This window comes from Ovis canadensis, chromosome 1 (assembly GCF_042477335.2).
Source record: "Ovis canadensis isolate MfBH-ARS-UI-01 breed Bighorn chromosome 1, ARS-UI_OviCan_v2, whole genome shotgun sequence".
NCBI classification, from domain to species: Eukaryota; Metazoa; Chordata; class Mammalia; order Artiodactyla; family Bovidae; genus Ovis; species Ovis canadensis.
In genome coordinates, this window is record NC_091245.1 from 238,490,304 (window position 1) to 238,507,212 (window position 16,909).

Consider the following 16,909-nt stretch of genomic DNA (forward strand, 5'->3'; position numbering starts at 1 on the left):
TGGCCCAGGTCAGCTCCAGCACACACCTGTATTTTGCTATGGTAGGGTTCAGAGCACCTGAGGCCCTTTAAGAACCGAGCCCAGCTCTTAAGAAGTTCAGAGGGAAGCTGTGGCCCTGCATGGCCTCACAGCCACAACCTGAGAGTAGCTTCAAATTTACTACCCAGTGCTGCATAGGATGGACCAGCCATGGGAGGACCATGTGCTGGAGGCTGAGCCATGGCCAGTCATGGCCCAAGGCCACTTTAGAGTCACTTCAACAAGGCCCAGTGTTGTTTTGAAAGGTCAAGGGAAGTCAAAACAAATCCTTTAACATTTAATTCTCTACATTTTCTCATTTTTGTATCTCTTCATGATGTTATGCAACAGACTTTGAATACTTTAAATGGATATGTTCTGTCAAAAGTTTCCAAATCTTGAATAATAACATTTTTCTCCAGAATATATAGTCAGTCTGTTCAGTCGCTCAGTCATGTCCGACTCTTTGCGACCCCATGAATCGCAGCACGCCAGGCCTCCCTGTCCATCACCAACTCCCGGAGTTCACTCAGACTCACGTCCATCGAGTCCGTGATGCCATCCAGCCATCTCATCCTCTGTCGTCCCCTTCTCCTCCTGCCCCCAATCCCTCCCAGCATCAGTGTCTTTTCCAGTGAGTCAACTCTTGGCATGAGGTGGCCAAAGTACTGGAGCTTCAGCTTCAGCATCATTCCTTCCAAAGAAATCCCAGGGCTGAACTCCTTCAGAATGGACTGGTTGGATCTCCTTGCAGTCCAAGAGACTCTCAAGAGTCTTCTCCAACACCACAGTTCAAAAGCATCAATTCTTCAGCACTCAGCCTTCTTCACAGTTCAACTCTCACATCCATACATGACCACAGGAAAAACCAAAGCCTTGACTAGATGGACCTTAGTCGGCAAAGTAATGTCTCTGCTTTTGAATATGCTATCTAGGTTGGTCATAACTTTTCTTCCAAGGAGTAAGCATCTTTTAATTTCATGGCTGCAGTCACCATCTGCAGTGATTTTGGAGCCCCCCAAAATAAAGTCTGACACTGTTTCCACTGTTTCCCCATCTAAGACTATTTCAAATAGGTGACTGCCTCAGACTCATCAGTGAATGGAGTAAAAAAAAAAGCAAAATCTCATTGCTGACTGTCCCACAGGTTCACAGCTTCGCTGACATGTCAAGTGGCTATTTGCTGTATGGAGGTGTGCCTCAGTAAAATTTAGATCGTCACTGAACTTCAGGGTCATTCCAAAGTGTAAACTCCATGAACGTCTAGGGTCTGTAATGAAATAAGAAAGGGAAGTGAGTGAAGTCGCTCAGTCATGTCCGACTCTTTGCGACCCCATGGACTATAGCCTACCAGGCTCCTCCCTCCATGGGATTCTCCAGGCAAGAGTACTTGAGTGGGTTGCCATTTCCTTCTCCAGGGGATCTTCCCGACTCAGGGATTGAACCCGGGTCTCCCGCATTCCAGGCAGACGCTTTAACCTGATCCCATCCTGTGAGCTGAGGACCCCTAGCGGTTGCTGCAGTAATAACTCCTTCTGAACAATAAGCACTGCCTGGAGAATGAGTAGCTCAAATTACCATTTTTCAGATGCATCTATACGCTGTTGTGATTAGTAAAAATAGTACAATGGCTTTTTGATACTGTATTTTTTCAATTAAAAGATACCCAAAAGTACTCTAATTGGAGAGGAGCTAGATGTTTTGATGTTACTCAAAAATGTTGTGAACCTCTGCTTTAGACAGTCACCCCAGGGCAGCTACTGTCTTGAGTAGCTTGAATTAGTTGAGTCCACTGAAAAGAACAGAAATGCTATGCAAAACTCAACCCATAACAGAACTGTATTAATTATTTTCTTCTGCAGTAAGTTTTAGAAAACAAGCATTGACTACAAAGGAGAATTTGCCATCCCTGACCAAATACCAAGTACCACAGTCACACAAAGTAGCACTCAATGAAGGAGCAAATTTCTTCACACTGGAACTTTGGCTTTCACTATCGGTGAAAATTGAAAAATGCAAAGCCATATGGGAGACCAGGTCTCACTTCAACTGAATTTTTAATTCACCATTTAAAAAGCTCTCTCTCTCTCTCACACACACACACACACACACACACAAACACTCAAGAGTGACTCATCTCACGGCCTGTGTGTCAGCTGTGTGTGTGCATAAACGTCTATCCCTCTGAATCAAGTCATCATTATTTCATTATTGAAATATTCTCTCAGATTGCCTGATTTCCAGTGCCAGTCTCCTGGGGTAGTTAGGCAAATAAAATTCCATTTACAGAAAGACTGTGATTCGGAATTGATAAAGAGAATTTCTTTTTTTCCCCTCAAGAGTTCTCCCCTCCTGAACCTAAAATACATCAAACAGCAGTTGAAATGTCAGAGGAAAGGAGAAGATTTTTCAAAAGCACTGGGCAGTGGGTGGCAACACATGATTCAGATTTTCCCCTTGAGCATGAGAGGCTAGTGGGGAGAAAAGTCAAGGCCCTATTTGCCGCCAGTTAACACCTGACGATGAATTTCCATATCATTGTTTGTCAAGACAGACATGCATGAATGCATGAAACGCGCAAAAATAATAACACTTCAATCTCAGGTACACAAACATACTTAAGAAAGAGAAGTTTTATTAGGGCAATTTCACTTTATTTTTCCATACAGCAAAGTCAACTACTGCAGTAATAATAAAATAAGCATAAAACAAATTGCAGCCCAAGACAAAATACATAATTTTAAGCAACTACAAGCAGAAAGTAAGTTGTGATTACATAATAGTAAAACCAAGCACACCTGTCCTTTCAGCAGATGAAAGTGTAGGGTTGCTGATAAGTGCAACATTATAACCAGCTGGAGTGAAGGCTGGATACACTAATTCAGTAAACAAGTGCCCATTATCACATTTGCCTTTTTGAGTGCTTCTGAGTTGAAAATTAAAACTGTGAAAATTGAACTGTGTTTTATCTTTTTCACCTGCTGAAAGAACAGGCTCCTACAGCAATTAAAAAACAATCACATAACAACTATAGCTACGGTGTGCTGTTTGGTTTGCCTGTTTATGGTTGAAATTTTGTGAAAGTCAATACTTGTTTTGAAGATTTTTTTTCTTTTTTTTTTTGTGAACAGTAAACCACTGAAATTGGCAGAAACTGATTTGAATAGTATATGTCCTTAGTATAGTTCTTTCTCTCTCTTTTTTTTGTTGTTTTGTTGAAGTTTTAAACATGCAGTAGTTTTTGAAAAATGTAAGGAATATCTGATCCATGATTTCACCTTAATGGTTGAAGGACCTGCTATTTTTGGTAATGATCTTCAGGCAGATTTGGCCCAATGGAGTTTTTGTCAGTCATGAGATCTTGGAAGGATGGCATATCTTTCCAGCTGAAAAAATCCTGGCAAACTACAAGCTGTCCACAAAAAAGCAAAGCAACATGTTTGAAGGGGTATGGAGTGCTAACTCTGTGCCACTTTTGCAAGCAATTTTGCTCAGTCTGTCATTTTATTAGCCTTAACAAAACTCCTTGTAATTATAGACGTTTTTATTCAAAATAAGATCTTACTATTATACAGGTTTCTCTCTTTTGACTATATACAGAAGTGCAAAAAGTCAACCTTCTCTCTAGACGTTCCAACATGCTAAATTGCAGCATAATCAACCCTCAAGAGTTTGCACACACGCTATAATTCTCATTACGTAAACTTTGAGTATTTGGATTATCAACAAAAAGTCCCTTGTTCTATTTATTGATTATGCAGCTTATTTATAACAAGGCCTGATATTCAGGGATTTCAAAAATATTAAACAATACTTTAACATTTGAAATGGATACAGTAGAAAATAAATTTTATTCTAATATCTAGGATCTAGATCTTCTTATAATAACTAATTACAAACAAAATAAATCATCAAAATATTACTCAATTGTCTGCCAGGATTGTTGCGATAGCAACAACTTAACTTCTTACTTAGCAATGATTATATATTTATAAGATATCCATATAAAAGATCTTTGTTCTTTAATGAAAACTAGACAAGAACTAACAATGACTGACATTCTTACACTTTTAATATTAAATCAGTAAAATATAAATCATTTAGTTAACAATACGAATATTCATATGACACTACATGTAATTCAAAACTGAGTATGTTATGAAGGAAAAAACTACTTTTTTTTTGTATTTTGAAAAGTTCATCGGTAAAATCTACTAAAACAAGAGTCTATAAACTGAAATGGTATTCAATTGTTAATAGAAAATGAAATCTAATAAATGTAGGAAATGAAAAACTACACTTTAACAAGAAAAATAAGTAATATTCTATAATGTAACTAACTACAATAACATGTGGAGTCACCATTACTCTCTTAACACGATTGAAATTACATTGGTATGGGTTCCAACCCGTAATGTAATAATCTAAGGCTTTAATAGATGTACAGTACAATCAGTAAAATCAACACATCAGTCTTATATTAGAAAGCATCTCTCTCAAGCATAAAAACTTGCAGTAAACTTGGAAGTATGGAAAGTTCTAGAACTGAACTTTCACTTCTCCCATTCCATACTAGAACTACCAGTGACCTGGCCCCTACTTCAGCAATTTTAGAACTGCTGAACAGAGCAAAAATATCCTTTACTAGCTGCAACATCCAAACCACAAAAAAGGAATTCCTTTGGATGAATCCATTCTTAAAAACTGAATGCACATCTATTTTTTTTTTAATTTGTAAAAGGCTTTCTAAGGCTATAAGCAGTAAATCTGAACAAAACAAAACAAAACAAATCACATATAAAATTCACCCATGTACTTAACCCACCCAATGACTAGGTTAATTAAACATTTCCCATTTTCATATTTTGGTTTATCATGCATCTGATGACAGTGCTGCTTTCTTCTTTGTTTAGAGTCACTATTTTAAATGTGACTGTGATGAAGCATTTAAGCAAATGTGAAACCATTTTTGCAAAGCATTTAGAGTCTTCTGACTTTTGACAGAGCTATAAATAGAAGCAAAATAATTTCCTCAAACTTTTTTTTGTTATCGTGTCTCAGAAATGGCATATCCCTTTTGAATAACATGTTATACAGTATAGTAGGCATAAATATTACACTACAATGCATTAAAATAATTTTTATATATATCTATTATATATAATCTCCAGTATGTGTGAGTTTATCTGTATTGAGAGAGTCTGTGTTGTGCTGTCTATTTCGTTACTGTAAAGTTAAATCGGCCATTTCTGAGACAGCTTTGGTTTCCAAAAAAAAAAAGAATGGTGCCCTTTGACTGATTAGTACTAGCAAATAAGCAACAAAATGTGGCTCTGAAAACAATAACACTGAAGAAATAATACTCTAATTTGATGTACAGTCTATGGCACTTCATGAGAATCCTTAACAACATGGTACTTAAAGCCATGATGTGCTTTAAAAGATACACAGTTGTGGTTTTGCTTGGCACATTCATCTCTGTCAGATCCCTCCCTCACCACATCTTAAAATCTATTACATTAAAAATATTACTCAAACAAAAATGACTGTGCATGCACGCTCTCATCTATAATGGCAATTTTAAATACAAGGTGCACCTTTGTTATTTGTAAACCTTGAAAGAAATAAACTTATTTTTAAAAAATTATATCTTGGTCTACAGACGTACCAATACATAATAGAATCATGGTTACACCATAGTCTGTCTTTTCAAGATGGCATGAATATATAGGAAACTAATTAGGTCTGCATATTTGAATGCATCACTCTGTGCTAGAAAAGAAAGACAATGTTGTTCTTTTAGACAGGAGTATCACCTCAGCACAAATATCAATTAAATGTACAAAGTGTATAGGCAACAGTGTGCAGTGGGTTTCCTTGTTGTCTTTTCTTCTGGTTAACATGCAGTATGTGGATGTCTTGTGGCTGAGGGGTTTTTGTGTGTGGTTGCTTGACGGTATATACAATATGGCTAATGACCTCGTCCTTTACTCTAACCAAGCACACTGTCCTTTCCTCTTTAGTACGATCTACAAGGGAAAAAGAGATAACCTTCTGTTAAAACAGACAATATCTAACAGCAGTTTCCCATATACATTCAACATGAAAACTGTATTTCTTGGTTTAAAGAGTGAACACAGGAATGGCAGCACCTTCACGTAAAAACAAAAAACACATCGCAGGTACAAAGGACCAAAATGTGTTTATTGTCTCTTTGAGAATAAAATGACACTCACAGCTTCATAAAATTGTAGTCTCTGAACAAATATCAGCCAATACACAGCTTAAAGTATAAAAAAACATTTGCAGAATCAAGGGGCATAATACAGCAGAGCTCTTTTTAGCACTATCATTGTGGGACAGAATTTACAACTCACTTTACTTCTTTCTAAAGTTTAATAGGTTTCAGAAGTAATGATTTGGCCCACAAAATTAAAATCCATGAAACAGTCCTATTAAACACAATTTGTTCTATGTGGATGCTGGATTAACACAGTATGTGTTTGCAAAAAAAAAAAAAAAAGATGATACTCTAAGTGACTGCTTTGGATAATTTGCAGTTTGGATTTTTTCTCCTAAAGGCAAGAAAAAGAAAAATCATTCCTTATGCTCTTGACAAATTCAGGTTGAACTGATATTACAATGTACTTCTGACTTAATAATTCCAGCTGTTACATGAAATTTGTTCCCATAGAATCTTACATATTCAACTATGCTTTCATACAACTTGAGAATTAAAAAAAATCACCATTCTGGCTCCACTCAAAAACCATTCTAAATATTGCAGCTTCTCATGAAAATGTATAGGTATTTGTTAAATAAACAGAACCTTAAAGAGCTTAAGTTTCAATACTGACATATCTACTGTTTTGCTAACTGATGAACTCCACAGCCATTTTGTATTTTTTCTGAACCTGGATTATTGCTAAGAAACAGAACTTGTTTATATATATACATACCTAACTGACTATAAAAGCTTGAAATGTGTTTTTTTTTAACATGTCAAAAGAAGAACTCTACTCCCAAACCTATGTACTACAAAGTGATGTACTATTATATTGTACAGAATAATAAACCTTATTATCAGAACTGCACTGAGAGAGCTTATGAAATAAAAATCAGTTTCAGTAATTTAATTCATGATTGCAGCATGCTTTGGTAGTGCATCTCGGATTGAGTTTATCATTCCTTTATTTCAAGTTGTGTCTGTCTTCTTGTGTATGAGTTCATCCTTTGACGAGCTCTTCCTATGGATTATTATTACAAGGGCCTCTGAACTGGTTTCCTAACACTGTCTCCTGATTCAATATCCTGTCCTCTCTTCTATAAGCCTCTGATATCTCCTTTCTCTTTGCATCAACCTTCACTGTTCAAATTCACTTAATTTCTGACTCAGTTAGGAAGAGCTGCTCCTTCATCTTTGTTCCTAGAGGAATTTGTTCACAGCTCTCTTATTTTAATGAAGAGTGCTAAAATTTCCATCATCATCTCATTGACTGTCGATCTTTATTTCATTGACCTGGTAACTAACACACAGTAGCTAACACAAAAAAATCATTTATAAATGTGTTAATGCACAGATAAATGAATGAAAGGAAGCAACAAAGAAAGAATGATCACTCATCTTATTTGCCAGATTCAGTTTTAAGCATTGTATCTCTTCTTAAATATAAAAAGAAATACCTAATATAATTCTGAGCAGGTAGATAACTTGTATGAATGCATAAGAATAAAACATGCTCTAAAAGGATGAAACATGGTCATCTTTGCAAGTCAATGTGTCTGAAAAGAAACCATAAGACTTTTAAACTATTTGAGCAAATATTCAGTAGATGTGTGCGTGTGTGTGTATGCGTGTGCATATATGAATGCATGAATATATTTAAATCAGGCTCTTTATATCCTAATGACCCCGCTGTGGTGAAGCATGGGGTAAACTGGGTACATGTTCTCATTTAGGATTTAGCAAGAAATTTTTGAAGAAAATAAATGCTGACCTATACTAGGGATCAGCAAACTATTGCCTGTAAGCTAAATACTGCCTACTGCCTATTTTTGTGTGTGTCCAACTTTTTGTGACCTTATGACCCATAGCCCACCATGTTCCTCGGTCCATGGGATTTTCCAGGCAAGAATACTGGAGTGGGTTGCCATGCCCTCCTCCAGGGGATCTTCCCAGCCCAGAGATCTGTGTCTCTTATGTCTCCTGCATTGGCAGGTGGGTTCTTTGCCACTAGCGCCACCAATAAAGTTTAACTGGGACACAGCACACCCTTTCATTTACACACTGTCTCTGCCTGCATTCATGCTACATCAGCAGAGCAGCCCTATGGCCCACACAACCAAAAGTATTTACTATCTCATCTTTGAAGGAGAAGCTTGCCAGTCCCTGATCTACACCTTCTATTTAGTTTTAAGCTGTATTTTTCCTTCACGATTGTGCTTATTTCTAGTACAAAATTTTTAAAAATGTATATATCCTCATTTATATATTTAAATATTATGCATATTTAAATTACATTAGCATATTTCTTATAAACTCATACATTAAAATTCCTCATAACCCATCTAAGATAAAATTGTGAGTTCTATAGAAATACATTTTTTGAAATTTTGCAAAGTTTTTTAAGTGCATTACACAATTGTTATCTTAAAAAGAAAACCACCATGAATATACACTCAATATTACATAATGAACTTACTGTTTAGTGATGAAAATTCTACATCTGGGTAACATACTTGTGGCTAGTCAGATGTTCGGCAGATATTATGGGTATCTAGCAAATAAAAGATTATTTAATGAATGATCCATGCAAGCAAGCAAACAACCAAGAGATGAAAACATCTTAATATTAAATTTTTTAAGAAAGTGAAATTCAGCTGTGAGGTGACAGTCCTTATCTGATCAACATAACAGTAAGTTAATGTAAACTTAATGCCAAAGTAGCAACTCATTGTTTAAAATCTTTGTGTTAAATACTATTCTATAAATGTTATATCAGTTTTTAGGAAGTAAGAGAAGTAAAACTATCAAAAATTCATGCAGAGCAGTAATTGAAAGAAGCCCTTTTTGTTGGCCTACACACACGCACCTGTGGTTTCAGTTATTCAGTATTCTAGAAAGCAAAGTAGGCAATGTCTTGCCTTTTTTTGTGCAACCAATTTCTACATTTTCATTCAACTTATGATATCTAACATTTTTTTCCAAGTGAAAAATACCAGGTAATAATTATAAAGGAGTATTTCAAAAGAACCAGATAAAAGCATGTAAGTCTACTTCAGAACATATTCCTGAATCCTGATTGCACATTTTATTGCATTTTAAACGGGCAAGAAAATGACAAAACTTGACAGAAAACACAGTAAGGAACCAATATAGAGGTGACTTGTTTCAATCATCCCAAACAGCCAACATTTTCCAATTTGTAGCCCAATCCTCTACCCAGAATGATGACTGCTATACTGGGAGAGGCAACACGGCACAGGTCCAACCCCTAGTGACCCATTTCTGGGTGTGTATACGTGAGCAAAGCGCTTCATTACTCTATACTTAGGTTTTTTCATCTCTAAACTGGCACTAATCTCATTTCAGCAAGGTTGATGGGAGAAGAGTGAAATCGCATACATGAAGGCATTTTGTTGCTGTTTCCATCTAGATGTCCTAGACTAACTACCTCAACGTATTACAATCCACAGTCTGGAGTGTAAATTAGTATGGCTCTATTTTATTTCCATTTCTCAGCTGACATCTTTACACAATTTTACAGCACTGGCAAATGGCACGAAAATGTGCTCCAAGCATAATGAAGCTTCTCATACCATTTTTCCTGCTGCTGCAGGACAGGATGTTGCACCCAACAGTGTAGAAGCATCAAGGATGGGGCTGTCGAAACATACCAAGGACCTTCAACACCAATCGATGCAGATGAAGGGCCAGCTATAAACTTCTGCATGCATGCAGGCTGCATTTTGTGGCATCAGCTATTTCCAGCATCGCTAATGTACTGTAGGCATATACATATGTATGTATATGTAGATATAATATATGTGTGTATATATATATCCATTCCCTTTTCTTTCTTCTGGTTGTCGAACAGTATGAAGACCCAAGATTATGCATGAAATGGTCACAGCACAATGCAAAAAGTAAAGTGTCCCCTACAACCAAGGTGGCCAAGGGCATGTTGAAATTTGCTTTGCTGTAGTTCTGCTTACACCAGCAATTCTATAGTCATGCATGGTACACACAAGAGAGTTCAGCATCACTGATCTGCACCATAAATAGATTGCATTGAATCCATTAAGAAATTTCTGCCATAGATTACTAACATGCCACATACGCACAATCTAGCATTCTTGTAAATGAGTCTGATGTGTTAGCAAAAATCCAAGGCTATTTTGACAAACTTCAGAAAAACTAATGATTCTTTGCCAAGAAATGTTTAAAGCTTGTCTGAAACTTTAAAATACATCCATTTTGGCATGCTGCTTTTGAAAGTTTTTAGTGACTATACTTATAGTTTATAGTTCTTCTTCAATAGTACATGGCGTACTGCAGAAACAAGGCTGGCTCCTCCTTATAGTGATGACTGCAAATTCAAATGGCATTTAATTGGTCTTCTTTTCCCAAAGGGGCAACACGTTGATATCCATCTGATACTGCTTGTTTTGTTTTGTTTTTGAGATTCATTTGGTTATATTTAACTTGGTCTGTGAATTATCTGAATTTGATTGGACTCTAGATATTTCATATGCTGATAACCCTATTGAACTTGCTTTCATAACAAATCTATCTATACTTTCAAGCCAAAAACTACTTTACATAAATCTGATTTTGATTCAACCAGTATTTTCTAGACTTTAATTTTAAATAGGAGCTAAAAATGCTAGCTGAATCCATGCGGATTTTAAATTCTAAATATTTTAATAATTATTTTCTTTTGAATAATTACATTATGAAATTTAAATTTCTGAAACATATTCCTTTTACTTAAAAAACAATCCTGTGTATTTGTCACTCCATAGGCTTATATGGAGCACAGAATGACTCTAATTGCTCTACTTGGTGCCTTCTTCTTTCCTTCATAACCCTCTAACATTTATGCTGAGTAGTTACAGAAGTAAGAGAACTTATGAATTTTATTTTTTCACTTAAATCATGAGAATCAAAACTTGAACACTTACTTATTTTAACTTATTTTGAGTATGCAATCTGCTTATCAAATAAAACTAATGAATTTATAACAAACTCTATTTACAAGAGTGGTTGTTTGTGGCATATATAGCACATTTAAATATTTTGTTTTTTATTAAGAATTTAGGCAAGAAACTATATATATATATCTCCAATGCTTGTAACAAAACCCTTAAAATCACCTATATTTTTAAAATTACTTTTTATTATATAAATTTCAGGTGTACAGTACTATAGTTCAACATCTGTATACACTACCTGATATAATTTTGATTGGTCAAAATACCTGCATGATTTTGATTTGAGACCAACTGAGAATTGCTTGTGTAAATATCATTTTAGTAGCTTTAGAAATGGAGCTGCGACAACTTTGGAGCACTTATAAATGGCATAAAAGCATTCTGCTGCTCATCATAGAAAGAATGTGTAGGCCAACAAGAGGTATCTTTGAAACCCCATGCTATTAAAGCACCCTCTACAGCCCTCACGGACACACGATTCCCCACTGACCTCAATGGGAAATCCACGTGCGTAAGGGCTGTTGGATTGAGCCCTATTAGAGTTGGTTTTTAAGAAACAAAGCTGTAAATTAGCAAACCTGGTTGGCTGTGGCTGTTGCAGCGAAGGGAACACTTGTGGCAGATGTTGTTGCTGCGGACACAGTGGCTGGCGTAGCACCGTGCACCATGGGAACTTTCGGAGGGAAAATCATATAAGCAAACATACAGAAGAGTGTAGCAATATGGAAACCATGGCAACATGGAGGAGATAATTGGGCATGGTATTTATCACAGCAGTAAGCCATGTGACGGGACATCATCACCAGCGAGTGACATGCAATCACAGCGCAAAGCAGGACAACATTCCAAGGAGAGAGGGGGAAGGGGGATGAAAGAGAAAAAAAAGGGGAAAAAAGCTTGTTACCATCAAATCAAGAAAATTGACACAAACAGGCTTAATTTGCTAAGTCAACACCAAGAATTCTATATCGTGTTCACAGTTAGACATTCAAAATCTAAGTCAAAATACAGATATTTACTTCATATATACAATTATCTGTTTTTGAATAAAAGTATGTTTTCTTATTTACTATTATAAAAATATACAATATATTACTTTTATGAGATAGTTTTTTTTTTTTAACACACCAGAACTCATAGTCCAATCAAAATCCACCAAAGGTGACTAAAGGAAACTTGTGTGTAAAGAAAACATTTATGTGAGTCCATGTCAATTAAATAGAAAATGGCATTTAATTGACAGGTGTTAGTAAAAAGGAAATGGACTTGCCCAATAGATAAAAGTTAAACTCAGCAGTGGATTTTGAGGGGCTGTGAGGTGCACCATAGGTTTAAGATAATCAAGAAACAAAGCTGGCACCTACCAACACTTGTAGCGGGTGTCATGCACAATATTGAGCCTGCCCATCATGCATTGCAACAGGAAGGTGGATTTGAAAAGGGAAAAGAATTAAAACATCCCATCACACGTGTAATTAGGAAATTCATTTGAACAAAGAAGAAAAATTGTTATTATGGGAACAGTGGCATGTAACTGTCAGCACAATCAAATCATACAATAGCATAGTGATCAATTAGAACTAGTCTCAAGTGAAGAATAAAAGCCAGTTTAACTGTGTGCTGGTACACTTTGTTTCTCCTAATTGCTGCCTATAAATAAAAGTTAATTTTTTTTAAAAAATGGAAACCTGCTTAATTCTTTTAAAAATAATACTGCAATTTGTTTTGTTTTAATCTGGTTACTGGCCATCTGGTGGCTTTGCTATTTCTGACTTTTTAACATATGACTTGAGCACATGTTAAATAATTAAGAGAAATTTACTAAGAGGCTAAATAATTCAACGCACAGAGCTGACTTAATAATGTAATGAAACCAAAGCACTCATTTCATTCCCTTAGTTTTATTTATTTCCCTGTTCAATGTAGCAGCAACCACACAGAAATGCAAGGGGTTGTGATCAACCGTATAGGAATTTTATTTGGAGGGATACCAAGCAATATAAATAAGGCATAAGGAGAAACTGAAATTCTGCACTGCCTTAGTTTGGAATTTAAATGTACAGAAAACATTTAGATGGGACACACTTTCTTAAAGTCTCAAACTGATTTACTTAGAAGGTATCTGAGAAAGCAGACTGGTTTTCCTTGCTGTTTTAAACCTTCAGGACTTCTCAGAACGGCAAGTGTTCTATGAAATTTCACATTCAAAAACGGTTAATTAGATTCGAATAAAAACCCTCAATGGGGGATAATGAAGATATACATTGCATAGGGGGTGTTGGCACTGATGTTCACAATCGCTCGACCACAACGTTAAAATCAGCATTACATAGATAGTGCCTGTTCTCTGTGCCATATAAACATTGGAAAATCTACCTTATCTTACCAAGCACAGGGCACTTTCCCATATACTGAATTACTGTTCTTTCTATGAGATTATTTTAGACTCCTAGGTTTTAAAATATCAAATGATTTTATATTTCTATCTAAATCTTGACACATCCTATTTACATACTAGCAGCATCTGGGATGAACATTTGTTAGAAAAAATCTGCCAATTGCGTCTTGTCAGAGATGGCCCTACAAAACAAAGCTGCCATTGAGAAGCATAGATTACTTCACTGGCATCCTTGTAACAGCTGCAATTAGATTGTTATCACAATTACTGTGGGCACAATGATCAATGATTAAACTCGGGAAGAGAGCTAGGGAGCCATTCTCTCAGGTGGAGTAGTATTACACTGATAAGCATTATTTATTAAGACACTTGAAGATCTCTGTCATTTGCTACCACTACTGAGTCAAAGCCTTGTGGAAGACAACAAAAACAAATCAGTGATAACTGAGACCAGTAATTTGAGACAGTAGAGCAAGCAAACTTAAATATCCTAGATTCTATGACATCATTATCCTCCAACAGTTGGGTCAGAAGACTGGGAAAGAATGAATGAAAGATGAGTGAAAAAGAATAACGTGGAATTTGAGACATATTTGTTTTAAATACTGTCCAGGGTAAGTTTTAAATTTATTATTTATTATTATGCTGCAATTTGTCTATTATGTTTCATCCCATGCATAAGGAAGGCTGCACATGCTGAAAATGAGTTAACCTTATCCTGTCTCTCTCAAACCCTAAAGCTTTTAGGACTTGAATTTCAGTTTGAGCTATCTTCCTCATTACCATTAAAACCAATGCACACAGTTTTGAGAGGGATTCGCAGCAAATAAACATAAGGCAGAAATGAAAATACTAGCCAGGGTGCAGTAACTCACAAATATGAAGACATAATGCTGTAGGACCCACTTACCGAAATCAAAAATCACTTTGGAAACAACCATAATAGCCATCTTTACATCAGATTGGTTGGTTTATGAATGATTGCATAAATAGCCAATTGAAATTTTTTCTTCAATTTTCAGCGTAAGGTAAAATTTAAGTGAATGAATTTGTCAATTTCAAATTTCTCCTACAAAGGTATTTACAGAGCAGAATGGTGTGCTTCTGAGGAATGCAAGATGTTAATTACATGATTTTTAAATTGAAATGTTAAGTTAATTTTTATGAAGATTCAGAAAATAAAACTAGGAAAGTAGTTTACCAATGAGATGTATGTGTAGTTCAAATCAGTTCAAGAAGGGAAAAAAGTAGAGAGGAAAAAAACTATAGGGATTTTGTTGGAGGTTTGCATTTACATGTGGTAATTCAAGCTTATTTAGGTGTATTATGATAGGAGTAAAAAGCTGATTTAAAGCCTTCTAAAAATACTCTATATCATTTAGAACTAAAAGTTCACAATCAATTGAATTACTCTTAAAATTGATGTCTAAAGAAGAAACAGCTTCATATAATTTATTTTTATAATCTGTTGAGTTATATTTTGTGTCTCTACTGAGTTCAGGAAAAAACAGTGCTTACTACGTTCCTGGCTTCATTCCAAACTCTCAGACCTGTCTGTAAAAGCGCTTTAAGAAGATGTTTTATTATATTATGCTTAAAACTAACTTAAACATAACTTTATGAAATAATTACCAGTATTATCTCATTTTTATATATGAAAAAAATAAGTATAACTTATGGTAGACTGTATTTAAACTTCCAAGCCAGATTTATAATCACTATGCTAAGGTTCAAATAAACCATCTTTATTAACTTCATTAATCATACTAAAAGTGATAATTGAAAGTTTTGTTTTCTTTTCTTTCTGTAAAAGCAACCCCATCCCCTGCTTCTCTCCTCTTATTCCAACCCCTCAGGAAAGTTTTCTGGACTTCTGTTTCCTTCTTTCTAGGAATGTTCGCTCAAGGTGAAGCTGAAGCTGTTGAAAGCAAACTTATTTTTAGGTTTTTAAAAATCACAAGCCTACAATGACTGAGCGCAATATGCTAGGAAGAGAAGTATGCTTTTGTGGATGCCAAGTGGGCAAAAAAAGGTGAAGGAAAGCAGAGAGAAAAAAATTCTTCCAGAAGCGTGCAGGGCCCCTCGGTAATTGGGCTGGTGGTGTGTTCTTTCACAGCAGCGCTGCCAGAAGCAGGCTTTCCAGGGAATGGGCTGCATGGGAGGCTAAGGAGCTTAGGCAAGGATGCTGGTACCCAAGGCAGGCACAGAAGCCTTGGAGCACCTGCATTCAAGGGATCGTCTAAGCATGGACAATGATTACATCAGCAATGGCCAGTGTTAACTGAAGAATGGAGACTGGGTAACCTGTCTCAGACTACTGGACAGCATAGGATCACCATTTGAGTAGAGATGGGAAAGAAAAGGAGATGTGAGGATGGGAATCCTGAAATTTCAGGGGTGCCTGATACATCTATCCAATACTGAAACTGAAGTTTAGAATTGGACTTAATATAAATTCAGGAAAACAAAACTGATGTAAATAAAAGTGTTACTTCATGAAATTTATACCTACAACATAAGTAGACATTAGATTACATATACTCTGTATGAATAGTAAATTTAGTCTTAATGGGTGAAGGTAAAAAAAAAAATGGACTATCCATTTAAAAAAATAAAAATTTCTTCAGTGTGAACATGGTCCAAATTACTTATATTTATCTTTAAATGAGATGGAGGGTATAAAAGCAAAAGGCTAGAAAACTTTCTTGGGAGACGTGGGAGTGGGATGGGAGATGCAGTGAGATGTAGTTGACTGAATGAATAGAAAGATGGATGAACGAGTGAGTCAGAAGATGTGCAGTGCTAAGTCGTTTCAGTTGCGTCAGACTCATTGTAACCCCATGGACAGTAGCCCACCAGGCTCCTCTGTCCATGAGATTCTCCAGGCAAGAGTGCTGGAGTGAGTCGCCATGGCCTCCTCCAGGGGAATCTTCCTGACCCAGGGATCGAACCCCCATCTCTTGTGTCTCCTGCATTGGCAAGCAGGTTCTTTACCACTGGCACCACCTGAGAAGCCCAGGAAGAAGGACAGGTGGATGGAAAACAGGGAAGGAAAGAAGAAAAAGAGGAAGAGAAGGAGGTAGGAACAGAAAGAATAGATAGATGGTTAGAAGGATGGATGGATAAATGGACAGATGAATGCATACACGGATGGATGCATGGATGGATTAATGGATAGATGGGTAAAGGCCACATAAGACCAAGTTTGTTCTTAAAAGTTATGGTATATACTAATTTTTCTTTACTAGTTAGGTGGCTTGCCATGCAATCCTGATCTTT

General features: G+C 36.1%; 1 protein-coding gene across 50 annotated transcripts in view; it reads right to left on the minus strand.

The window, feature by feature from the left end:
* Positions 1–3,544: 3,544 nt before the first annotated feature.
* MBNL1 (muscleblind like splicing regulator 1) overlaps positions 3,545–16,909 on the minus strand; it is a 218,475-nt gene continuing 205,110 nt past the window's right edge. For 19 of the 50 annotated variants that reach the window (XM_069562621.1, XM_069562589.1, XM_069562491.1 and 16 more), the window contains 4 exons: positions 12,597–12,632; positions 11,811–11,905; positions 8,721–8,795; positions 3,545–6,047 (listed from right to left, as the gene is read on the minus strand). In XM_069562621.1, coding sequence (XP_069418722.1) covers positions 8,739–8,795; positions 11,811–11,905; positions 12,597–12,632 — 188 coding nt within the window. In that variant the 3' untranslated portion in view covers positions 3,545–6,047; positions 8,721–8,738. Of the gene's footprint in view, positions 6,048–6,201; positions 6,594–8,720; positions 8,796–11,810; positions 11,906–12,596; positions 12,633–16,909 lie in introns of those variants that run through there. The other 31 variants (XM_069562598.1, XM_069562639.1, XM_069562524.1 and 28 more) reach the window with 4 other exon arrangements.